General features: G+C 45.0%; 1 protein-coding gene across 2 annotated transcripts in view; it reads left to right on the top strand.

Annotated features, from left to right (window-relative positions):
- The window catches only part of ZFAND3 (zinc finger AN1-type containing 3), a 302,188-nt gene that overhangs the window by 260,923 nt on the left and 14,746 nt on the right, over positions 1 to 26,519 (top strand). For both annotated transcript variants that reach the window (XM_055138548.1, XM_055138547.1), the window contains one exon: positions 13,332 to 13,499. In XM_055138548.1, coding sequence (XP_054994523.1) covers positions 13,332 to 13,499 — 168 coding nt within the window. The remainder of the gene's footprint in view (positions 1 to 13,331; positions 13,500 to 26,519) is intronic.

Here is a 26,519-nt window from a genome sequence, read left to right as displayed (position 1 = left end):
TGCTCTTGCTGTTGTTTGCACAGACTGCTGGGATCATAAATGTCAATCTGTCAAGAGACTGATAGGTTCTAAAAAAACTGATTGAATACCTCCAAAGTTGTCACAGAGGCTGAGATTAAACAGATTCATCTTTCCTTCTTAAAAGTGAAGGAAGAGAGTCAAAGAAGCTTCTTCTCTTTGTTGCCTCTTCTCCCAGTCTCCTGTTCCGAGGCGTTGAGTGTGGCTTGCAGGGGGCCTGGGCTCCTGGTTGGGATGTCAAAGGCTGTAGTCATAGTCGTCAGCCCACGGTGCGTCTGCCGCCAGCTACGGGGTGGGAAATTACGAGAGACGGGGATTCAACTCTGACAGGCCTGACGCGATTTATTTGGAAATTTTCAGGAGAGAGCACTTGTAATAAAGACAAGAATAGTGACAGGAAGGTACAAATGTGAATTTCTGTCAGAGACCAAACAGAATTTTCAAACGAGCAGTTCTGGTTATTGGCTCCAGTCAGCCTTCCATTTAAACTGTGCTTCTAAATTGAAAGTCTTGCCACTCCTTCTTGTGATTGGCTTGGAAAGTACAGTTGCAGTTTCTCTCTTGAGAAAATAATGGTTTTTAAATCATGACTTGTTTCTCTTTCAGAAATTAAGCATTTAGTTATACTTTGAAACCTAGGAAGCTGATAGGCAGGACACTTTTACGATTTTCCTCTCTCAGTCACATGTTTTTGATTAGACTTTACTCTGACTAGAAGATTTGATGTGATACCTTTCTCATGCGCCTGAAATTGGCGGAGGAGATGGAGAGCTAGAGAATACAGAAAACGGAAACCTCTGGGAGTATAGCATCTCTTATGTGGGTAAATGTACAGACCAGATTATGTTCTCAAGAAAAAAAAGTGTACTGGAGAAATAAATATGCTTTGTTGGCCCTTTACGAAGCACCTTAATTAGAAGTCACTCTTCCTTAGCTCCTGGGTGGGAGCAGCTCCAGCTCGCACTGCAGCTCCTGCTGCTAACGAGATGCTCCTTGCGCAGATTCCTTTCTTCTGACAGGTAAAGCTGCATGTAAGAACGATTTCTGTTCTTTTCTTCATACTTAACCCTTTCTCGAAGTTCAGCTTATCCAAGTAGACTATTAGATGTTTTCTTTTCTTACCAAAATTCAGATAAGTCGAATTGAAAAATAAATGAGGATTCCTTTAATGTTACCATATTTGGCTCTTATAGTCGTTTATAAACATTTTTTTATTAAAATTCTGTTATTTACAAAGTTGTTCATAGTTGAGTTTTACACATAAAATATTGCAGCACCGATCCCACAGCCAGTGCCAGCTCCCCCTCCCTCCCTCCCCCCAGAGTCCCCCAGCTCCCTCCCTCCCCACACCCTCCAGCCCGCCCTCTTGACAGGCCCCTTTCTAAGTTTGGTTGTTAAGGTTTGGGGCTCTTGATTTCAGGTTGTTGACTGTGCTTGGATACTTGGCTCTATCATCTCTTCACACCACCTTTATTACCTGCCTTCCAGGCTCTGGCACCTGTTCCACTCTGTCTCCTCTTCCTCTCCCCTCCACGCTTTCTTTCCTTCTCCTCCCTACACTCTGGGACCAGGTTCGATCAGGGCATCCCCTTTGAAACTTAGCATTCCCTCATCCAGCTATTCTAAGTGCCATATATAAGTGAGAGCATCTTGTGTGTGTCCTTCTCCTGGCTGACTTCATTAACACGAGCTCTTCCAGCTCCATCCATGTTGCCACAAATCGCACAATTTCATCATTCCTTACAGCTATGTAGTATTCCATTGTGTATATATATACCACATCTTCATGAGCCACTGAGCTGTTCATGGACATCTGGGTTGACGCCAGATCTTAGCTCTTGTTTCAAGTGCTGCAATGCATAGTGTTGTGCATACATTCTTTTGAATGAAAGTTTCCCTGTTGTGGGACTAGCAGAAGTGGACCTGCTGGGTCATGTGAAGCTCGGTTCTGAGTTTACTGAGTACCTGCATACTGTTTTGCACAGGGTTGGAGCAGGCAGCATTCCTGTCAGCAGTGTGTGTTCTCCTTTCATCCTAGTCACTGCCAACAGAGTGGTTCTCAGTTTTTTGGTGTTGGGATTTTTTTTATATGTGCCATTCTCACTGTGTGAGATGGTAGCTCATTGTGGTCTTGGTTTGGTTTTCCCTAAAAATAAGTGATGGTGAACATTTTTTTGTGTGCCTCTTGGCCATCCATTGGTCTTCCTCAGAGAAGTATCGGTCCATTTCCTCTCTCCATTTTTTGATGGGGCTTTTAGATTTTTGTTGTTGTTGATGATCTTTGTATTTCTAGGTCCTGAATATCAACCCATTATCTAATGTCATAAGAATATTTTCTCCCACCCAGCTGTCATTTACTTCTAACCAGTTTTTTTTGCCATACAGAAACTTTTAAGTTTGATGTTGTCTCATTTGAGTTTTGACTCTGTAGCCTTTGCCAGTGGTATTATTTCTTTAAAGACTCTAGGTCTTAGAGTGTTCTACCTACATTCCCCTCGGTGTACTTTATAGATTCAGGTCTGATCTTAAGGTCTTTGATCCACTTTGAGTTTATTTTTGTGTATGGTGTGAGGTATGAGCCCAGCTTGAATTTCTTGCAGGTGGGTATCCAGTTCTCCCATCACCATTTACTGAAGAGCAGCTCCGTTGTCCAAAGATGGCTGATCTGGGAGTTTATCCTTGGATATTCAGTTCTGACCCATTGGTCAGTCTGTCTTTATTCCAGCATCATGCTGTTTTGATTACTATGGCTTTATAGAATAGATTCAAACTAGATAGTGAGTTGTCTTCCAGTTTCTTATTTTTCAGTATGGGTTTGCTATTCAGGGTCTTTTATTGTTCCACACAAACTTTATATTTGACTGTTGTCAATGTTGTCTGAGATTGGATAAGAATTGCATTGAATCTATATGTTAGTGTAGGAAAGATGGTTATTTTAACCGTGTTGATTCTTCTGATCAGTGAGCATGGACCATTTTTCCATTTTCTAAGACCTTCAATTTTTTTCTTGAGTGTTTTGGAGTTTTCAGGGTACAGATCTCTCACATCTTTTGTTAAGTTGATTCTAGGTACTTGATGTTTTTGGAAGCAGACTCTTTGATTTCTTTCTCCACTGATTGGCTATTTGTACATAGAAGTGCAAGCAGTTTTTGTGTATGACTTTGCCCTTGGCCCTTTGGTTTTATTGGTTTACTGTTTCTAGGAGCTTTTGAGTAGACTCAATAGGGTCTCAATGTACATCATTATGTGATCTGCAAATGGAGATAATTTGACTTCCTCTTTTCCATTTTTTTTATGTAATCCTTTCTTTTATGGAAATCAAAATGTCATTTATACTTACAGTAGTTCAAATTTAGAATATTTAAAATGCATAAACTGGGGCTGGAGAGTTATTAGAGCAGGTAAGGTCCCTAAACCAAAAATCTAAAATATTAAATAATAAAAACATCTATCTATATAAGGGGACTAGCTGCCTTATATTACTAATGTAGTAGACTAGATTCAGATTAATAGCCTGTTGGGTGTGTTTCAGGAAGGGGTTCGTTTATTTTTGTTTTTGTTTTTTGGGGGGCTACATCTGGCAATGCTCAGGTGTTACTCCTGGCTCTGCACTCAGGAATCTTTCCTGGTGACCTCAGAATGAAGTGCTCGAGATCGAATCCAGGTTGGCTGGATGCAAGGCAGGCTTATTACTTGCTGTACTGTCTCTCTGGACCCTAGAAAGGCTTCTTCTTCTTCTTCTTTTTTTTAAATTGAGTCACCGTGAGATAGTTACAAGCTTTCATGTTTGACTTATAGTCACACAATGATCAAACACCCATCCCTCCACCAGTGCACATTCCCCACCACCGATATCCCCAATATACTCCCCCTTTCCCACCCTCCCCCTGCCTCCATGGCAGACAATATTCCCCATACTCACTCTCTCCTTTTGGGCATTATGGCTTGCAACACAGACACTGAGAAGTCATCATGTTTGGTCCATTATCTACTTTCAGCACACATCTCCATCCCAACTGGTTCCTTCAGCCGTTATTTTTGTAGTGATCCCTTCTCTATTCCAGCTGCCTTCTCCCCTCCGCTCATGAAGCAGGCTTCCAGCTTTGGGGCAATTCTCCTGGCCCTTGTCTCTACTGTCCTTGGGTGTAAGCCTCATGTGATGCTACCCTACGCTCCACAAATGAGTGCAGTCCCTCTATGTCTGTCCCTCTTTCTGACTCACTTCACTTAGCATGATACTCTCCATGTCTATCCATTTATAAGCAAATTTCATGATTTCCTCTCTCCTAACATGCTGCATAGTATTCCAATGTGTAGATGTATCAAAGTTTCTTTAACCAGTCTTCTGTTCTAGGGCACTCGGGTTGTTTCCAGATTTGGGCTCTTGTGAACAGTGAGTGCTGCAATGAATATATGGGTACAGATGTCATTTCTACTGTGCTTTTTTGCATCCTCGGGATACCCAGAAGTGGTATTGTGGGGTCATGTGGAAGTTTAATTTCTAGTTTTTGAAAAACTGTCCGTATTGTTTTCCAGAAAGCCTGGACCAGTCAGCATTCCCACCAGCAGTGAAAGAGCGTCCCTTTTCCCCCACACCCACGCCAGCACTGGTTGCTTTTGTTCTTTTGAATGTGTGCACTGTGGTGTGAGATGATATCTCGTTGTTGTTTGTATTTGCATCTCCCTGATGACAAGCAACATGGAGCACTTTTTCATGTGCCTTTTGGCCATTTGTATTTCTTTTCTGAGGAAACTTCTGTTCATTTCTTTCCCCATTTTTTGATGGGGTTGGAGGTTTTTTTCCTTTTGATTTCCCATTCTTACCTGATTGCTGTTGCCAAGACGCTAATACAATGTTGGATAAGGGTAGGGACAGTGGACATCCTTGTCTTGTCCTTGGTCTTAGCGGGAATGCTTTTAGTTTTCACATGAACAGTAACATTAGGTATGGGCTTTTTCTAGGTAGCTGTTAGCAATGTGAGGAAGGTTCCTCACCCTGTTTTATTTGGTTTGTTGATTTTTTTAAATCATAAATTGGTGTTGGACCTTGTTGAAAGCTTTCTCTGCATCAACTGATATGATCATATGGCTTTTATCTTTCCTTTTTCTCATGGTGGTGTATTATGTTCATTGATTTTTATATATTGAACCATCCTTGCATCCCTGGGTTGAATACCACACGATCATGGTTTTTTGTTTTTTGTTTGTTTTTTGATGTTTATTTTGGGATGTGCTGTTGAATTCAATTTGCTAAAATTTTGTTGGGGGTTTTTAAAAAATATTTTAAATATTAATTTCAGAGTTGTTCACAGCAATTGATTACATTCAATATTTCAGCACCAATTCTGCCACCATTATACCTTCCCACCACCATTATTTCGAATTTTCCCAATACCACCCAAGCCTGCCCCAACGGCAGATGCTAAATAATTATTTTATATTTCTTGTTATGAATAATTGACTGAAAATGATCCAGAGAGGTTTCCTTAGAGGAAAGTGTGTGAAAATTGTTGTATCTCACCCTGGAGCTATTAAACCCCTGTACTAAAGATCATTAACGTGTTGTTAGAGTTTGAGTCTTGTGTGCTAATATATATATATAATTATATTATATATTAACATATATAATTATATTATCTAATTAAATATGTGATTATATAATTATATATTATGTGTTGTATAAATATATACATAATTTTTCAAGATTGGTTGTCCTCTGCCTTACACCCCATCAAATGTAGTGGGCTACTCTTGTATCAGTGGCATGATTGTATGAGATGTCGAATGGCCACCTGGGCAGCTGCATGCTCCTGGAATTCTAAATTTTTTTTTATAGGATGCTAGAACTAGAGTTAAAATATTTTTAACTGGATGGTGATTTGGGGGTCTGGAAGCATATCTGCAGCATGTTGCCATTAGTGCACTTAAGTGGTGCCCAGAGGCAGTCCGTGGGTGTGACTGCCAGGAAATTGGAAGCGCAGGGAAATGAGTGGAGGCACCTGGATGAGATCGGCCTGGCATGGGGTGGGGAGACATCTCTAGAGCGTGTTATTCTCTTCCAAGATTCATTTGTGAGTCTGGATCATGGCCGTTAATGTTAATGCTTTTAAAATCTTTGTTGGGGGGTTTTGCATTGATATTCATCAAGGAAATTGGTCTGAAATTTTTATTTTATTTTATTATTTAGGTAATACCTTTACCAGCCTTGGGTATCACTGTAATGTTAGCTTCACAGTAGGTATTAGGAAGGATTCCTGTTTATTCAGTGTCTTGGGAAAGCTTAAGGATCCCTGGCAGTAAATCTCCTCTGAAGACTTGATAAAAGCCACCTGTATACCCATCTGGGCCAGGACTTTTATTTTTTGGAGATTCTTTTTTTTTTTTTTTTTTTTTCTTTTTGGGTCACACCTGGCAATGCACAGAGGTTACTACTGGCTCTGCACTCAGGAATCACCCCTGGCAGTGCTCAGGGGACCATATGGGATGCTGGGAATCGAACCCGGGTTGGCCGCATGCAAGGCAAACGCCCTACCCGCTGTGCTATTGCTCCAGCCCCTTTTTTGGAGATTCTTAATCACTGTTTCAATTTTCTTGCCTGTGGTTGGCCTGACAGGCTTTCTACTTCCTCCTCATTCAGTTTTGGGGGACTACATTTTCCCAGGAACTGTTCATTTCTTTTTGATTCTCTAGCTTAACAGAGTAGTTGTTCATGGTAAGTTCTCATGATGTTGTGGATTCCTGGGGGTTCTGTCATAATTTCTCCACTTGATCTGATATATTTGATCAAAATATATTTCTCTTTTGTCCTTGTGATTCCTGCTAATGATTTGTCTTTTTTATTCTTTCAAAGAAACAACTCCTGGTTTCATTGGTCCTTTGTATTACTTCCTTGGTTTCTGTATTGATTTCCCCTCTGGTTTTTATCATTTCTTTTCTTCGCTCATCTTTGGATTTGTTTGTTGATGATTCTCCATACATTTAAATTGTAATTAGGGTGTTGATTTTCTTTTTTTTCTTTCCTTACGTAGTTTCCCCCCTAACTACTGCTTTTGCTGTGAACCTTGGGCAACTTGTTTCTTCATCACCATCAGTCTCAAGGAATCTTTTTATTTCTTCTTTGATTTCCTCTCTGATCTGGCTGTTATATAGCAGCATGTTGTTCAGGCTCCAGATGTTAGAGTTTCTCTCCTTCTTCTTACGGTTTATTTCTGTCTCCATGGCATTGTAGTCTGATAGGATGCTTGGTATGATTCTTATGTTCGTGAATTTATGTAAGTTAGACTTATATCCTGGAGAATGTTCCAGATGCATTAGAAAAGAGCATGCTTTCAGCTTTTTGAGGATGGAGGACCCTGTACAGATCTGTTAGCCCCAGCTCTTCTAGTTCCTCATTTCAGGTTCTTGTGTTTTTACTAATATTCCATCTAGTGGATCTATCCAGTGTTGACAGTGGGATGTTGAAGTCTCCCGCTAGTACTGTTTTCATGATGTGTTTCTCTAAGTTTGTGAGCAAAAGCCTTTCAAACTTTGCTGATCTGACTTGTGGTGCATATATGTTGATTAGAGTTAGTCTTTCTTGGTCTGTTATTCCCTTGATCAATAAGTAGTGTCTATCTGTGACTAATTATTTTCTCTAGATTGAATGTAATTTGGTCTGATATAGTTGTCCCAGCTTTTCCTCCCCATTGGCTTGTATAATTATTTTCCATCCTTTTAATTATTGAACTCATATCTATCCTTTGATTTTTAGATGTGTTTCCTGTAAAGAGCAAGTCAGTGAATTTTGTTTCATGCTCCATCCTGCCACTCTGTGCCTTTTGATGGGAGAATTTGATCCATTGCCGTTCAGGGGTGTTGCTGATATAAAGGACTGTGTTGCCATTTTACTGTGTAGGGCTATGGCTTCTAGAGTTGGTTATTTGGTTAATATAAGTGACCTTTCGGTAGTTCATTCAGGATTGGTTTGGTTATCACAAATATCACCAGCTCGTTTGCCCGAGAATCCTGCCTTCCTGTCTCAGACCTTTGCTGGCTAGTGCACTCTGGAGGTTAAAAGTTTCTCTGATTAAGTAGTTTGTATGGGAGATCTGTTGTGATTCTAACAATATTTCCCTTCTATTTAAGGCTTTTCCTCTCTCTTACTGCTTTAAGATGTTCTTCTCTCTCTCTTTGGTTTTTGGTTTTTGCCATTTTGTGTCTTACTGTTTTGTGTCTTACTGTTGTTCTGTTGGGGGTCTGTTTTGCTTGGTACTCTTTGGCCTCTTGAATCTGTGCAGCTGCCTCTTCAGAGAGTGGGGGTTCTTAGCTCCTCTCTCTCCCACCACTCTTTCCCTTTTCCCTTTGTTCACACTTTCTGGTATTTATATAATTCAGAGATTATTCTTCCTGTCTTTTTACATTAAGTACCTTACATTTTCTTCCATTCTTTTATCTTTTCCGTTTCAACGTCTTTGTCGCTGCTGGCCTGTATTTTGTCTTCAACTTGGTCTAAATGATTCCCCCGTGAGGTTCTGTTATTAGGTCTTGCTAGCGTGTTCTTTAGCTCCTTCATTTCCATTTGTGTGGAATCTCTCATCTGAAAAAGTTATTCTTTGACACTAACAATACTAATTGGAAATGATCACCCTGGACAAGAGCTGAGTGCTGAAGTAGGTAAAGGGATATACATGACAGCCTTTCAGTATCTGTATTGCAAACCATAATGCCCAGGCAGTGGGGCAGAGAGAGAAGAATAAAAGTCCCTGCCATAGAGAGGGGGAAGGGAAACTGTAGGCATTGGTGGTGGAAAATGAACACTGGTGGTGGGATGGGTGTTGGAACATTGTGTGACTGAAACCTGATCATAAACAACTTTGTAACTGTGTATCTCATGGTGATTTAGTTAAAAAATAAAAATTAAAATTGTTTAAAGTTCTTTGAGTTGATTGGCTTTCTCATCACCGTTGCTTAGTTTCACTAGCAAGTGCTTGCCTACTCTCTGTCGCCAGTGCAGTGAGTGTTGATTTTAGGGCCTCATTGACCAGGAGTAAGAGTTTGGTGAGCGTGGGGATTTGCCTGGGTTTCTGTCCCTGTCTGTGACTACACCTGTTCCTGAGTCCCCCCCCCTTTTTTTTCTTCAAGTTTTGTGGGTATAATGGTGGCAGTTTAGATTCCCAAATTCCTTGATAACCTAAGGTCTGTTAGATTGTTTACACCAAGCAACTATCAGTGATACTCTGCTGTTCAGGTTTTCTTACTGTTCAGTGTTGACTGAACAGTATCCCTCCATAACTGCAGCTGGTTCCTTGCTTGAGGCAACTGACATGTAGGTCGGTGTAGCATTTGTGAACTAGGAATACCCCTCCCCACCTGCCCCCAGCGTAAGATACAGATGAAGTGATTCTTACACAGACCCACTAGCATCGTCGTGGTTTGAGGTTTAGAGGTCAGAGTAACATAAAGTGGGGCCAGCAGGGCATAGGGGTGGGTCCCGCTGTGCAGGGCTGCAGGGTCGGCCGACCCTTGGTGTGAGTGGTACGGGTGCAGGTCTAGGTCCACTGGGTAGACGTGAGAGGGCCTGGCATAGGGGGTGGGGCAGGCAACATGAGGCTGCAGGATCCAGTCCCGGGCTCCCTTTCTTGTAGTCCTTCTTTAAATTTACATAAAATTTATGATTGAATGGTTGAATTATATAGTTCATTATTATATAATTAGAATCTGTGCCCTGGACATCTGTTTCTCTTATTCAGGCAGCTCACCCCGTGGCACAAAGTTTCATTAAGTAATTAACAGAGGAGATGTAAATTTCTCGCGCAGACATGGTGATGATCCTGTAGACTGCTATTTATTTCAGGGGCTCCTAATTAAACCTTAAGTTGACTTGTGAGGAAATGTCAAAGAATGGTTTGCTTCGCCGAGAAGTTAGGTATCACACTGTCACCTTCCTAGGTGCCAGTGGGTGAGAGAGGTGAACAGAGGGGTCCCTCAGCAGATCTGCACCCAGGCCCTCCCCTCAGTGTAGCAGGGAGCACTGGAGGACATGTAACCATCACGAGTTAAAGGGAAGTGGACATATTTTTTTTAATGTCTGAGAACAGTTTCTTGCATCTAAAAATGAATACATGTTGGCAGACATTTATTCTGTCTCCCTTTACAATCTTGGGGAACTGCTGCTTGTGGCTGTTTTCCTATGTACAGATGGTTTCTTCCTCGGCTTATTGACTCTCACTGGAATGAGGAGGGCTGAGTGGTGTCCCTTTAGGTGACCAAAGCATTGCAGCCAGGAGTTCTCGGTAGCTTTGAGGCCTGCCAAGGGACCCATGATTTCAGGAATATCCTGTTCTCCTGCCTATAGAACAAGTGAGCCAGTCATTTTTGTATGTAATGTGAATGAAGAAAGAAAGATTAAACATGAGCCCGTGCAGACATATTTCTTAGTTTCTTTTTGAATATTCACTAGCCTAACAAGGTGAGGACTTAGAAGAGAAGAGATCTGTCCAGATAGACCTTCCGACTCATGGGGCACCGGCAAGTGGTTTACTTGATGACCAATGATGACGGTGACTTATATAAATATGAATCCTATTTCCCAATCTTAGGAATCACATTTTAAATATTTTCTTCACATATCATAGCTCTGATAGATTACCACACTGAAATTAAATATTTTCTTCCATTGTATCAAAGACCTACTTTAGAAATGGAGTAGGTCCTATACACACAGTGTATAGTCGAGTCAGAGCCAGAGCACAGGGAGAGCAGCTTGTAAAGAACACCAGCTCTTCACTTCTGCACCCAGGCTTGGCCTGCCAAGAAGCCTGGCGAGAATGGGGGAGGCTGTGTCCATTGGCCCCGGGCTGTGGGCCCCGCCTTGCCCCAACTTTGGAGGGTCTTTCTTAGAGAAAACTTATCAGAGAAAATACCTATTTTGGTCCTGCAGAGTTTGGAAGTTGTTGGAGGGAGAGAGGGGAGAGGAGGAGGAGGAGGAGGAGGAGGAGGGTCTGCGTCGTGTTACTAATACATAAGGTGCCATTGCTAGTTTGTGGAAACGGAGCTGGAGAGCTGGGCAGCTCATTTAAGGTGGGCTCGTTGGCTGGCTCTTCTGTAATGATTTACATTTAGTTGTTCCTTGTCGCTCTCATGGAGGTGGGCAGGGGCTGGCATGTCTTCACCCTGATGGTTTGGACAGCTGTGCTCAGCAGAGCTGGGAAAATAGGCCGAACTTGCTCTCAGTTGCTTTCATCGGAGGCCTTGTTTCGTTGGTTTGCAGGGGGGGAGAGTCAAGTAGGGCTGACAGAACTAAATGAGATGAAAAGTGAAGTTTGCAATTGCGAGGAGTGGTGTATACTTTCCCTGAGTCAGTGGACAGCTGGAGCAGGGGCCGAGGGCAGCAGGCAGTGCTGCGAGCAAACTGGTGTGTCCACCCGCCAAGGCCAGTGAAGGCGCTCAGGGAAGGTGGAGCCTCTTCCTCACAGCAAGGGAGGCGGGGAAGGGGTTCAGACAGCCGTCAGAGAGTAGGTTTAGCAGTCTGCTGCTTTAAATAGAAAATTAGGACCTCCTGGGTGCTTGATCCCATCCTGAACTATTTACTGTGACAGGCATAGAACCATGCAGTGAGCAGCCGGACAAAGCTCCTGCCCTTCCTGTGCTCCAGAGCTGTTCCAGCCTCGAACTCCCCAGTGACCCCTGTCCTTGGTCACTCCCGACGCCTTTGGCCTGGGCCCCCGTAATAGGGCTTTCACCTCGTGCCTCCTTGCAATTTACTGGGGGCCCACTGGGCAGAAGCCTCACACATACACTGAGAATCACTGACTGGAGCGATAGCACAGTGGGGAGGGCGTTTGCCTTGCACGCGGCCAACCCAGGTTTGATTCCTCCGTCCCTCTCGGAGAGCCCGGCAGGCTACCAAGAGTATCCCGCCCGCACGGCAGAGCCTGGCAAGCTACCCGTGGTGTATTCGATATGCCAGAAACAGTATCAGCAAGCCTCACAATGGAGACGTTACTGGTGCCCGCTCAAGCAAATTGATGAACAACGGGACGACAGTGCTACAGTATTAAAAGATTAAATTAAACATGAGCCGTAGATTATTGGGTGAAGAGGAGAGGAGGATGAGGGGGTGCTAGAGACTCTAAGGTCCCAGAGGTCTGGTTGAATAGTGTTCCGGACAAAGGAAGCAAAGTGCAAGGGTGGGGGGGAGGGATGACAAAGAGGACATGGGGCCCAGGGACAGGCCCGCAGGTAAGACAGAGGCAGACGGAATGCGCGGGGATTTCTGAGGGACTCCAGGGTTTTGCAGGGAGGTGGTTTGGGTGTCCCGTGTGGTGCCCGGGCACCCAGGGCCCACTCCTGCAGTGCAGTCTGCTCAGGCCAGGCTGGCGCAGGCCCTGGACTATCTCCCGGCCCCTCTCCTGAGTTTCAGCAGGACGGCTTGGACAGGCGTGCGCAGGGAGCCCCTGGGGCGCCTCCACAGCAGCGGATGAGACGTGCTGGGGGTGCTGTGGCAGAGTGGCAAACGGGATTTCTTTTGGAGATGCTAGGAGGCTCCTACAGAGGGGTCAGCACAGACTGGGGCCTGGCAACAGGTGCACCCCCAGTAAGCAGGATGACCGTTCCCAGGGCCACCGCCCGCAGCTGCTCCCCTCCCCTTAAAGCAGGGGTCACTTGCCACCTACCTGTGGCTGCACACCGTTGCGCTTTACTCTGGTGGCAGTGTACTAAATGTGGCTTGTTCCCATCCCTGCCCACTTGTTACCAGCCCCGGCGTGGCAGTGGCACTCCCCAGTGGGCACCGTGGCGTGGCTTACTTGCCAGCATAGCCTTTCACTCTGAATAAAGTTGGAGAAATTTTCAGTAGAACATGATTCTTGTCTGTTTAGCTGTTGTGAGAAGTAAGAAATACGAGTATCTTCACTAAGAAAATATGGGTCACCTGCCTAACACTGGCTTGGGGTAGGGGTGGCTCAGCAGCATGTGTGTGTGTGTGTGTCGGCGGGGGGAGAGGGTTGGGCTTGGGGGGTTTTGCTCATTTTGTGCACACCCCATGGTTTTCAGGGCTTACTCCTGGCTCTGAGCTCAGGGATCATTCCTGGCAGGGCTCTGGGAACCCAGTGGGGTGCTAGGGTCGAGCTGCGTCAGCCATGTGCAAGACAAATGCCCTTCTCGCTGCCCTATTTGCTCTGACCCCAATAGAGCAATATTAAGAAATGTTGAGATAATTTCTTTACTGAGGGCAAACAGATATCCAGTTAGGTGTTGTACACAGAGGAGCGCCCATCGGTGGTGCTCTCCAGGCCAGCACTCACTCTGACCTGCAGATTTGTTGTTTTGGTCAGATTCACAGTCTGAGAATGAGGCTTCACCAGTGAAACGGCCACGACTCCTGGAGAACCCTGAGCGGCCCGAGGAAGCCAGCCGGTCCAAGCAGAAGAGTCGCCGTCGGTGCTTCCAGTGCCAAACCAAACTGGAGCTGGTGCAGCAGGAACTGGGATCGTGCCGCTGTGGTAAGCATGTCCCCGGAGTCCTTGCTGCCCTGGCCCAGCTTTGGAAAGTATTTCCAGGGCTTCTTTCTCCCGAGTTGTCTCCTGGCAAGCTCTAGGTTTCAGGCTTGCAATAGCAGGGTTAGGAGATTCTTACTTCAGGGGCTGGAGAGGTGACACAGCAAGTCTTTGCCTGGCACCTGGCCTACCAGGTTAGAGCCCCAACACCCCAGATGGTCCCTGAGCACCAGCAGATTCTGAGTGTAGAGCCTGGAGTTGTCCCTGAGCATCGCCAGGTATGACTCCAAAACACAATAAAACAAATTCTTCAAAACACCCTTTATTTCTTCTCATAGATAGACAGGGCAAAAGAGTCACAACACAACTCTGGTGTCTTTAGAGTTGCGGTGTTCTTCAACTTCAGCTACACATTCCTCTCACAGTTTTAAAGCAGATTAGAAATTAATCTGTTTTTAAGTTCTGGAATATGCATCATTAATTCAGATAAGAAAATATTTTTTGAATGAGCTTTTTACTATGTAAACTGAAAACTTTCTCCTTCCTATCCCTTTTATTTTTTGCTCTGGGCAATGCCAGCGATGGAACCCAGGGTTCCAGGTTTCATACATGCTCTTACAACATCTCTTGTAACATTTCGTTTCAAAGTTGTTTTATTGAGGACGGGGCGTCGTACAATGGTTGAGATGCACGCAGCGGGCAGCAGCTCGCACCTGGCCTGAGCACGGCTGTGGTGGCCTGCAGACCCCCGGCACGACGGGACCAGACGGGACCAGTGGCGTCTCGTGCTCCGGCTCTTCAGGAGTCCTGGAGGGGCCGTGCTCCCTCTTGGGAGCTCTTCCCTCCCTTTGAAATACGTTAATTATTTGAACTGTAATTTACCAGCTGACCCCTGAGATGACTAAAGCAACTCTCTGTCTGTACTATCTAACGCGGTGACAGCTAGAATCCTCCTGCAGGACCGTGTTTTTTAAAACCACATCTGTCAGCAGAGACCTAAACTTATTTATTTATTTATTTATTGCTTTTTTGGGGGTCACGCCTGGCGATGCACAGAGGTTACTCCAGGTTTTGCACTCAGGAATTACCCCTGGCGGTGCTCAGGGGACCATATGGGATGCTGGGATTCGAACCCGGGTCGGCCGCGTGCAAGGCAAACACCCTACCCGCTGTGCTATTGCCCCAGCCCTGAGACCTAAACTTTAGACCAATCTGTTCTCTTCCTGTGACCATCTATATCATGCCACATAGGAGGGAAACTTTTGCTGTATAATTTTAGGCTGACTTCAAGAGTGTTCTACTCCCTCTTTATTTTCTGGTTTTGAAGCAGACTGTTATCAAATTGGTTTGTGGGACAAACCTGATATCAGGCAGATTTTGAGGCCTGGCTCTAGTCTCCTGTCCCTTGTCCTTCAGGGAAACCTCCTGTCCCACAAGGACAGTAACAGTTGGAGCTGCTCCCAGACCCTTTGTCTTCTGAAGCAGTGACTTGTATAACTGCTTTCGTTTATCCCACTGGAGCCGTAAAAGTGGAGGAACTTCTCATGGAAATTTAGTTGGAATTCCTACTTTGCCATGACTACATGTATGTGTATTGTGTTTTCCGGTATGTCGCACTGAGTGTCGGAGGCCTGTATTCCACTCCAGAAACAAGGACCAGCACGGGCGGTCCAGGGCTCAGGATGTGTGTGCGGTCTGTCCTGTTACAAGCTGTGTGGAGCCGGGAAGGGAGGGCCAGAACGAGGAGCAGAGACCTCAGCAGAGTTCCCATATGGCGGGGTTGTGTGACATGACCCAGGGGAGCCCAGGGTCTTGCTCCTTGCTCGTTTCTTGATCAGCTTGCCAGGTCATTTTAATTCTGTTTGAGATAAAGAAATCACTGCTGGCCAACCAAGGAAACTCTGGCTTGATAACTAACCAGCTTTGCCATTCAGCGCAGTATTGGTCTAATCCTTTGTGGTTTCGAAATTCTTGTTTGGTCTGAAGTTAAACTGGAGACTTGGAGGGCCCCGTCTCTTACCAGTGTGGAGGCTTCTGCCATCCCGGCTTTTGCTCTCGTAGCATAGACCGTTGGTTGTTCCAAAAATAGAATCATGGGATTTTCAGGTTTTTTGGTACCTTATATTCTTGTTTCCTTCTTAAAAGAAACAGAATCCCGGGTATTACATGGGATTTGTCCTAGTGGATCAAGCAGTTGGTCCATCAAAGGTGCTGTCTTGCCTCTGGCAGTGGCTGATATCTCCTTCCTTGTCAGACAGCCTGCGGGAATCCAGAGTTCAGAGCTGAGAGACAGAAAGGTGTTGTACCTGGGTCTCAGTTTACCCTTCAGCTTTGATGCAAGCCACCTAGTTTTCTAGAGGTCTTAAGCACCCAGCAGAAAAAGGATTCAGCAAAACACGTTGGCTGACTTCACATGGAGCCAGCCTGGCAGTCTGCTAAGTGCAGATCGCTCTACCGTGCTCCTCACCTCTGGGGCAGGAGACTGCATTTCTAAGTGCCTGTTGGGTTTGCTAGAGACATTTAAGAATGATTGATACATAGGAGCTTGGCATGTACACAATTCTGAGGGTCTCCTAATAGAGAGATTGGATTTTTCTGCTCGAGAAGTAAGCCCTGCACTCTCCGCAGCCCCTCTGGGCATTGCCTTCCCGAGAGAGCAGTGAGTTGTCGGGCCCAGTCTGCCTGGGAAAGCAGCCGTGTCGTGGACAGAGCCTTGGATGGAGGGGGCGGCAGGGCATCTGCCTCTGGGACTGTCTCTGGAAGCAGCTCTGGTGTTCATTCTGCCCGTCTGCTAGGATCTCCCTAGGAAAAGTTGAGCTGTGTAGTCATTTCCTTAGGATGCACAGCATGTGGAAGAGACACTTAACTGCCCTGGAAGATTTTAGAGCAGGGAAACACAGGCACTTACTGCTGAGAGTGAAGACTCGGGAAGGATGCTTGGACTCAAAGCACTGCTTCACTGCAGAAAGTCCTAAAAAGATATGTGCACATATAGGGCGGTATATGTGTTCACAATCTTTTTTCCATTACCCTTCCTCTCTGTACAGGTTATTAACTGCTGACAAGAAATTCACATCTCATAAATAATGCTTAAGAGCCATTGCTATATAAATTGAATGTGTTATGAATTGTGATGGGCCTTTTTGTAGCATTCAGTGCCTAGAGCAGGAAGAACAGAGGATGTCATTTTCATTAATTTCTAATGAGGTGCCAATTAAAGGCAGGGAAGAAGCTCCGAAGGGAAGAGTGGCCGAGCTCCCCTGAATCCTCCGCCTCAGGGCTGTCATCCAAACACTGCCAGCAAGCCTTCTCTGAAAATTCCATTAAATTACAGTCTCTTGGAGAGCACACACAGACACTTTCAGCTTCCCTTTGATCTTCAAAAGAGCAATTTGTAAGGCTAGTTCTGAGCCTTCTCACATAGGAAACAGCTAGAGGTGATAGGAATTGTTAATTGCCAAGACACTCCTTGCGTTTTCAATAAAGAGGTAAATTTTGAAGATGAATCTCTTCTGCCTTGTTGTGACTAGATAACCTTTAAATCGACAATAGCAGTGTCACACCCTTCTGTGAAATCTTTCAGGTGCCAGTAGGACAGGCATGTGGGGAGGCTGGGATGTCACCCTGCATCCCGGAGTTACCTTCAGCAGTTTAACTTCTCAGGATAGAAAACAAGTGCACAAAAATGGATTTATTTGTTTCATTTTCTACGCAGCAGGCAAACTGGTCTGCTCATTCTCATTATGTGAGTCTGTCTCTCCCAGTGCCACCCAGAGGGTGCGCTCCTGAAGTCTGGCCGTCCTCATCAAACCGGGCCACTTCGCAGCCACATGATCACTGTTTCCCAAGCAGACCTTGCATGATAGACTCGGCATCGCCTTATAATTGCGGCACATTGTTTCGCAGAATCATAATTAATTTTTCAATACCAGTCTGAGTAAGCACTTGTATAACTTACTGCATATTTTCTAGCTGACAGTGACTTAACAAAGTGTAAGCTGATGAGCTTCCTTTCGGAGCAGCTTTTACTGACCTCCTGAATGATCTTATTTCCTAATTGCTTTTAAAATAAATTTTATGTCCACTGTAGAAGTGCTTTAGAGTGATGCTTTAACTGGGACGTTTAGTTTATCATTTCTCACTGTCACAGTGGCTACTTCTGGGTTATTCATTGTCAAGTTCTGCACTTACAGAGATGATGATATTGTACCAAATGTGTTTCGCTAGGGAATGTGGGAACCAGAAATAGAAAACATAGGATCTCATCTTCTGGGGCTGGAGCGATAGCACAGCGGGGAGGGTGTTTGCCTTGCACTTGGCCGACCCGGGTTTGATTCCCAGCATCCCATATGGTCCCCTGAGCACTGCCAGGGGTGATTCCTGAGTGCAGAGCCAGGAGTAATCCCTGTGCATCGCCGAGTGTGACCCAAAAAGCAAATAAAAAAAAAAAAAGATCTCATCTTCTGTCTAGTCTGTGGATTGAAATTTGTCATCAGAATTAGTAAAAAAAAAAAAAAAGTACAAACAACTGTTAAAACACAGCTCGCTGGCCCTTCCCTCCCAGAACTACTGATTGAGTAGGCTGGACATGTTAAACAAATGTTCTTCTCTGGTTGGTGCTACTGGTCTGAGGAGCATGCTTACAGAGCTGCTTTCTTAAGCACTCTCTGTTCTGCAGAGTTTGAAAAAAGGAAAAGAACATACCTTGAAAGAGACGGAAAAGGCCTGGAGGGAGTATTGGGCTCAGGTGGAAACACACTCGTCTGTCGGGGCTCCTCTGGCTTCCCGAGGGCCGCGCCGGGCCAGGGATTCCACCCAGACCTCGGCATGCGGAATCGCCACTGCTGGCCTTCCCGCTGTCTCTTCGGGCTTGGTTTTACTTCTTTATTTGAAATGAAAGGTTTTTCTGGACCATGTGAAAATAAGTTGCAAACACCATCACCCTTTAATCCTGTAAGCTTCAGTGACTGTTTCCTAAGACAAGTGTGTTGGCTGGGCGATACTAAGCCTCGGCACTTCCTGCAGACAGCCCCTCCAGGCGGGTCCCTGGCACCCCACCTGGCTCCCCAAGCCCGAAAGAGTGATCTCTGAGCATTGCTGGGTGTTACCCCCCTCTCGCCCAAAAAAAGAAATCCAAAAAGAATAGGCGTTTTATTTTATAGAATCATAGGACAGTTAACAACATCAGTAAATTGATACTGTATTACTTTTACCAAATCTGTTGTCCATATTCCAGTTTTCTCATTTGATTTAATGAAGATCTTCTTAAAAGCTTTTTCCCTCTCTGATCAATTTAACATGATCAGGTGTTAAATTTTATTGCCATCTATCTTTTACCCTAGTATGCGTTCATGGCCTTTATTTTTAATGATATTGACATTTTGGGCAAAAATGTCCTTTAACCTCTTCCCCAATCCCATGATTTCTTTCTTTCTTTCTTTCTTTTTTTTTTTTTTTTCACTAGAACACCATTTGAGGCTTGACTAATGTTCCTCCACAGTTCCAACCCAGAATGCTGCACACAGTCTTTCACATTGGCATCTCAGATGTTCATTGGGTCCTCACTGCTGATGTTGACTTTTATGTCCTCAGTCAAGGGGTCCGGTTTCTTCCATTGTATAGTTATATTTCTGTCCTTGCAGCCAGTAAGCAGTCTGATAGTTCTCATCAAAGTTTTCTTCTAGGTTTGGCATCTGTGGCTGGTTTCTATGTTTGTTATGTCTGTTTATTTGTTTTTGTCTGAACCAGTCTTTGCTGTGATGGTTACAGAAAGATGATTTTCTGACTGTGGCTTGTTTACCGTTTGGTACTTCGCATTCTCTACAAGTGAGACCCTTCTTCCCCCATTTGCTCGTTCATTATTTGATAGGACCTCTTGACCTCTGTATTTTGCTTGGTTTTTGGTGGGGGTGACCTCCCAAGCAGTGCTCAGAGACTGGAGTCCACTCCAGGCAACACTCTGCCAACTGACCAGAGGTTCGGCGCTCAGCCAGGGACCACCAGAACTACCTCGTACTGTGCCCAGAACCTCCCAGCACCGCTCAGGTGGGACATGGCCTACTTTTCAGAGTCTCGTAATTCATAAACGTCCTTATTTTGGTGTTCAGACTATACCAGAGTTGGCTGATTGCAGTCATGACTTCTCGGGCCACAGAGATAGCTCAGTGCTCTCTGTGGGGGACCCAGCTCCAGTTCCTGGACCCGGTAACCTGGACATTGCCAGGAGCACTCCACCACGTTCCAAAACATCATGTGGATTTTTTTAAAGTGCTTTCCTTTTTCTGACATTCTGGGTGTGTCTTGTCCTGAAGTCAGATATTCGCCAAATACTCCCAAGGTGATAGTAATATGTGCTCAAAATTGGAATCTGTAGGGCTTGAGAGGAAAACAGACACGGGCAGAAAGTAGCTGGCGTAGAGCATCCTCCCATATAAGCATGGTGGAAACCGTTTGCTTTACGAATAGTGGACTGAGAGGGAGCAATATTTTGGGCACAGTTGGATCCTTAATACATTGATACACTCACATTATCATGATAGCTCACTCACACTTGAATGTGGTTTAATATACACAAATTTCAGCACTGGTCTCAACAGTTTAAAGGAAGAGTGGAGCTTAGTTATAAGAAAAATGGAATTATTTGGACAAAGCAGGTGTTCTGAAAGTGGCTTGTGTGCAGCTGGCTGGAGTGTGGGGCCCAGTGAGGAGAGACTGTGATGGAGAGGGACGAGTCCAGCCTCCGTCTCATCGGCCTCGAAGTAGGTGGCAGTGAAAAGCTGTCTAGAGTTCTGAGTATGCTTAGCATGATCTGATTTCACAGTTTTTTACGTTGTTATTAAGCACACAGGAACACCTAGGAGACTATTAAATATTTTTTGTTTTTTAAGTTATTTTTGTTTTCTTTTGGGGCATCTTTCCCAACAGTGCTCAGGCTATACAATGCCAGGAAAGAGTCCCAGAATGAGTTGCCTATGAGGAAGGCACCTAAACCCCTCTCCGCCCTCCCTCCACCACCTGTACTCTCTCTCTGGCCTGTTTAGGATTCTTTTAGTTGAATGATCTAGGAAGAATGTGAACTTACTGTGTGAGGAAGGAACATGGATGTGTCACAGCTACCCATGCAATGACAGGGAAGTCTGATGCGTGAATAATGATTCCTAAGGCCCAGACAGTTAAAGAGCAGATGATAAGTTATGTTGTTGACAGGAAATTACCAGGCTGGTCCATTTCACCAGCTTAAAAAATTGCCATAGGTAAGCTTACATGTTTGTGGCTTCACTTTAACTCTCATCTAAGTATTATCTGAACCTGTCAGGAATATTTGCTTTGACATTCTTTCCTGTTTACCTAAAAGGAAAAAAGGTTTAATTCAGCTTATTGAGCTCTTGCCTGGAGGCATCAGAAAGTTCTGCTACTTCATTCAGGAGGCAGCTGCTCACTGCTGGCCTGGTATCGGGCAGTGTGCTCTCGTTTCCCCGGGCTGAGTCTGGCCATGAAAGAAGCACATTCTCTGAAAGCTCTCCCTTTACTGCTTTCTTTCACTACCCTTTTGCCGAAATTAGCCGCCACTTTAATGGCTAAGGTTCTAGCCTGAAGCCAGACTGCGAGTGGAGCCCCTCTGCTGCTCATCTGGAAATTGCCCTTTGAGGTGTTGGAGCAAAACAGATCAAACCTCGTACTAACCAGGACTCCGTCTTGGAGCCTGTTAGTGCAGCGCTGTCCCGGAGAGGTGTTCTGCTGTATGTTTTTTGACAGAGCTATAGAGAGATACCCAAAACATGAAGCGCTTCTGCTCAAGAAAAGGAGCATCGAAGCCTGAGCTTTTGAACGACAAACTGTGGTACTCGGTAGATGGCTCAAAGGACTGGTGCACTCATCTTACACCACGGGGGGTTGAGTCCCGGCCCCCCATGTTCCCCCTAAGCACAGTGCTGGGATTGACTTCCAAACAATGTTAAATGACAATGTGCAGAGCCTGTCTGCTGAAGCCTGTGTCACCTCCCACTTACGACTGACAGATGAGCCAGGAGACTCTTGTCCCGTGGAGAGAAATAATTTTTTTCCATCTAGATAGAAGATTTGCATCTACTGATCTTAGCAGCAATACTAGCCCAATAAAAACTTCTTACGCCATGGTTAGATCACCTTGCTTAGAATGCTGCTCTATGGCAAATATATATATATATATATATATATATATATATATATATATATATAGCAAATGAAAAATTGACTCTTTTGTTTTAGTTCTAAGAGTAAGTGGTTTCAGATTATTCTTTGCCCAGCACGGTGTATATGGCTGAGTTGTTTTGGTTTGGGGAGGTTTTTTTTTTAATTGCTTTACAGATGTTTCTGAGATAATTTAGGCACCATAAAATTTACCTTTTTTTTTTTTTTTTTTGCTTTTTGGGTCACACCCAGCGATGCTCAGGGGTTACTCCTGGCTTTGCACTCAGGAATTACTCCTGGCAGTGCTTGGGGGACCATATGGGATGCCGGGGATCGAACCCGGGTCGGCCGCGTGCAGGGCAAACGCCCTACCTGCTGTGCTATCGCTCCGGCCCCCAAATTTACCTATTTTTCAACTCATTGAATTTTAGTATATTTATTTATAGGGGGGAAAAGACCCCAAAAACATTAAGTTTAAGTTTATGGTAGTCACTATACACATCTTATATGTCTCTCATCCCAAATTACTTTACTCCTTCCAGTCATTTCCTACACCCATCTTGTCTTAGCCCCCAGGTGATTTTCTCTTGGTATAATTTTGCCCTTTCGATAAGTTTGATATCGATGAATTCATATGCCATGTGTGGATGTGTGTCCTGTATCATTTGTTCCTCTGTAGTGATGCGGAGCATCTCAGTGTACAGATAACCTACATTTGTGTTCCATTTACAGCTGGTCTCGATTTGGGTGGTTGCAGTTTGGAGATCTTATTAATAGATCGCCTATCAGTCTTCATGTATGTGTCTCTGCGTGGACATGTCTTAACGTACATTGATGGCATACAGAGAGGTAGAATTGCCAGGTTGAATGGTCGGTGTACATTTAACATTTTAAGAAATCCACTAGCAGCGTATTAGGATTTGAATTTCTCCACAGTTCACCATTGTTTAATGTTACTCATTTTCAGGGGTAGGGCCTCGGGCCACTCCTAGCTATGTTCAGAGCTTACTCTTGGCTCTGTGCTCTGCTTGAGGATCATAGATGATGCTGGTGATTGAATCTGGGCCGGATGAGTGCAAGTCACATGCCATGCCCACTATGCTGGCTCCAGTATTACCATTCTTTTCATCTTTAGCTATTCTAGTTACCTGGTGGTAGTATGTTACTATGGCATATTAGTTTACATTTCCTCAGTGACAAAAGATGTTATCCATCTTGTTCATACTTGCCTGGCCATTTGTACACTTCCCATTGTGAAGAGGCTGTTCATACTTCAAATATTTTATTTTTAAAAGATTTGCAGAATTGCAGTTTTAACCAAATTGTAGCTTACAATCTACTCTCTCAGTTACGTTTTACTTTTGTTCAGTTTATATAAATATCTTATTAAAATTTCTTTTTATTAAAATTTTTATACCTATAAACTGAATTTTTTGTATTTTCAGATTGTTCTTTGCTGTTGCTTTTGAAGGGCTGGAGCAGTAGCACAGCGGTTGTTGCCTTGCACTCGGTCAACCCTGGTTGATTACTCCACCCCTCTCAGAGAGCCCGGCAAGCTACCAAGAGTATCTCGCCTGCACGGCAGAGCCTGGCAAGCTACCCAGGGTTTATTCAATATGCCAAAAACAGTAACAACAAGTCTCACAATGGAGATGTTACTGGTGCCCGCTCGAGCAAATCAATGAGCAACAGAATAGCAGTGATATAGTCACTTTTAAAGTTAGTTTTATGATGTTTTTTATTCTGCAGTATTCCTAGACTCACTTTTTAGTTCTAGATTAGTGCTAGATTCCATAATTTATGATCATGTCATCTGTAAGTAAAGGCATGTTTGTACCCTTACAGTCTTTAAACCTCTTCTTTTTCTTATTGGGTTGAATTGTCTAGAACTTTATCTTACTATTGAGTAGAAATGTTGAAAGTGGGCCTTCTTGTCTTTAACTTGGTCTTACATAGAAAGCTTTGACCAGTAAGTAGTATTTTTTTTAATAGTTGGCTCTCACTTCCATCCCTCACCCCCCAGCAAATTTTTAATATTTGTGTTGATGTACATATTTTAGGAAACCAGGAAATGTACATTCTACCAGATTTAGTCTGTGATGCCCTACGATGTGGCTTAAAAAGGACAGGTAGGATTGGATTGAGAGTTCTGTGGTGCCCTACATTTGTTTTTGTTTTTCCTTAGAGCATGTTCCCTTCTTTCAGAGTCCTGTGTGATACCTTCCTCGCCTAAGGGGAAAGGCTATGGCGACTGCTCTCTCTCTCAGCCAGTATCATACGGTCCCCCAGGTACTGTTCTGGGTGACTCTTACTTAAAGAGATAGAAGCATGCCATACAGATAAAATCACCCAAAAAAAACATAGCTTAGGGGCTGGAGAGATAGCACAGCGGGTAGGGCGTTTGCCTTGCACGCGGCCGACCCGGGTTCAAATCCCAGCATCCCATATGGTCCCCTGAGCACGGCCAGGGGTAATTCCTGAGTGCAGAGCCAGGAGTAACCCCTGTGCATCGCCAGGTGTGACCCAAAAAGCAAAAAAAAAAAAAAAAAAACATAGCTTAGAGAGATAATTGAGTCACATGCCACCAGGACTAGGAGCCATAACAATCATTTAGTGTACAGTTTTTTGTTGTTGTTTTTTTTTGGGGGGGGGTTGCCTTTTGGGTCACACCCGGCGATGCACAGGGGTTAGTCCTGGCTCATGCACTCAGGAATTACTCCTGGCGGTGCTCGGGGGACCATGTGGGATGCTGGGATTCGAACCCGGGTCGGCTGTGTGCAAGGCAAATGCCCTACCTGCTGTGCTATTGCTCCAGCCCCTTAGTGTACCGTTTTAATTTAATGAGAAGAAAACTGAAACTAGGAAGATTTTTAAGCACCTCCCATTTCCAGGATTTCTTAGTGAACACTGAGTAGTCAGAAATGCGTGTGTCCTACTGTGTCCCTACAGCGTCCCTGGAGGGTGCTGATGGTCCTCACAGCACCTGCGTCACTCCTTCTAGGTAAGATTCTTGACAGACATGGTCCCTGGCATAGCTACCTTTTTTGCTTCCCACTGTGCCTGGGTAATGTGAGACACAATCACGTTTAATTGTTATTGATGTGAGCGTTCCATTTTCTCTGAGTGCTAATTCAGGTCCTCATTTTCCTTGAAAACTCACCTCCGCTGGGATACCTTACACAGTCGACCTCTCCTCAATGCCCTCGATTTATTACACGTAGCTTGGTTGTATTGATTTTATTTGCAGCTGATGTCTTGCTCTGCTTCTGTGTCCTTCAGCTGTTTCCTTCTGTGTGCATCTTCAGTTCTTCAAAGCAGGAACCGGTGACTTCTTTCCATCCCTCTCCTCCACCCCATCTCCAGAGTGGAGCCCTGTAAATAGTGAGCAGATGACCAGGAAATCCCCTCGGCTCCTGGAGCCAGGGAGCTTCCTTCCCTGCTGGACTGACAGCCCAATACCGGAGCCTTGAGTCCTTTGTTTATTAGACGAGATTTCTGCCGCACCTTTCCCCTGAAGAGATCAATATCAATGAAGTTTGTTTCTGCTTCTGGAAAGTGCTCCTAGCTAAGCAGACCAAGGTTCTGATAAGGTGACATGATAGTCTTACTCCTCAGCTATTGCACCCAAGAGCTACAGACCAGGAAGAGCCTCGCCATGTCTAGTTTATTGTTTTGTTTTTGTTTTTGTTTTGTTTTGTTGCCCTTGTTGCTGGCATGAACCTGAATAAGTCTGTGGCAATTAGCAACATACAGTTGGCAGTGCTGGTTGCTGCTCTGGCCCATGTTGCAGAAAGAGATTGCACTTGTTGTATGGCAGATACAAAAAAGGCAGCACAGTACCTCTGCCCACTCATGAGAGCCCCGTTTCCAGTGTTGCAGGGTTCTTGACTCACACACAGTGCCGTGTATTGGTGTGCTGGAACTGTCCGTCTCTGAGATGGAAAAATCATGCTGCTAGGGACCTTTGTCACTGGGAGAGACTCTGTGAAGGGCATAAGAACCAAATGCTCAAAAGAAACAGGTGTCAGGGTTGGAGATAGCACAGAGATTAAAGCACTTCCCTTGCACACAGCCACCCCAGGTTCAGTCCCTGGCACCAGATCGGCCCCTTAGCACCTTCAGGAGTGATCCTTGAGCACAGAACCAGAAGTCAACCTTGAGAACCTCCAGTTGGGACCCTAGAACCAAAAAGAGAAAGAGATGACAGTCTGTTTGCTAGTGTAAAGGGCGCTCTCGCACTGTCAATCTAGGTGTCTGGGACATATCCTGGAATAGCAGGGCAGGGGCGGGGCCATAATGCAGCAGTTAAGGCACCCGCTGTGCATGGGACTGACCCAGGTTGGATCCCGGCATCTCGTATGGTCCCTTGAGCACCACCAGAAGTAATTCCTGAGCACAGAGCCAGGAGTAAGCCCTGAGCATTTCCAGGTGTGGCACTAAAACGATAAACAAAAGAAATAGCAGACCCGAGTCCCGAGACCACAGACGGCAGCAGACGGGACTCGGCTCTGTAGCGCATGGGACAGATTCCGTCAGTAGTTGGGTCGGCTCTAGAAAGGGCTCCCATTTCTGTACCCCCATGTTACACGGATCTTGTTCCCGCGCAGCTCCCGGGGGAGTGAAGGCTGCACGCGGGCTTCACAGTGAGAGACGCGGCGTGTGAGTGCTTGCCGCGGCCACTCAGCAGCGTCGCCCGTCTCCCCTCCCTTTGGAGCCGAAATACAGAAAATATCCTCAGCCACCGGGCCAGGAACTGAGCCTCCCTGGCTACCCAGCTGATCTTGAGAAACAGAAAGGAAAGGTGGGAAGGGAGGGAAGCAGAGACGCATGGTAAATGTGAGAGCATGAGGTGGAGAC

This window comes from Sorex araneus, chromosome 5, assembly GCF_027595985.1.
Source record: "Sorex araneus isolate mSorAra2 chromosome 5, mSorAra2.pri, whole genome shotgun sequence".
NCBI classification, from domain to species: domain Eukaryota; kingdom Metazoa; phylum Chordata; class Mammalia; order Eulipotyphla; family Soricidae; genus Sorex; species Sorex araneus.
This window is presented reverse-complemented; position numbering and strand designations above follow the sequence as displayed.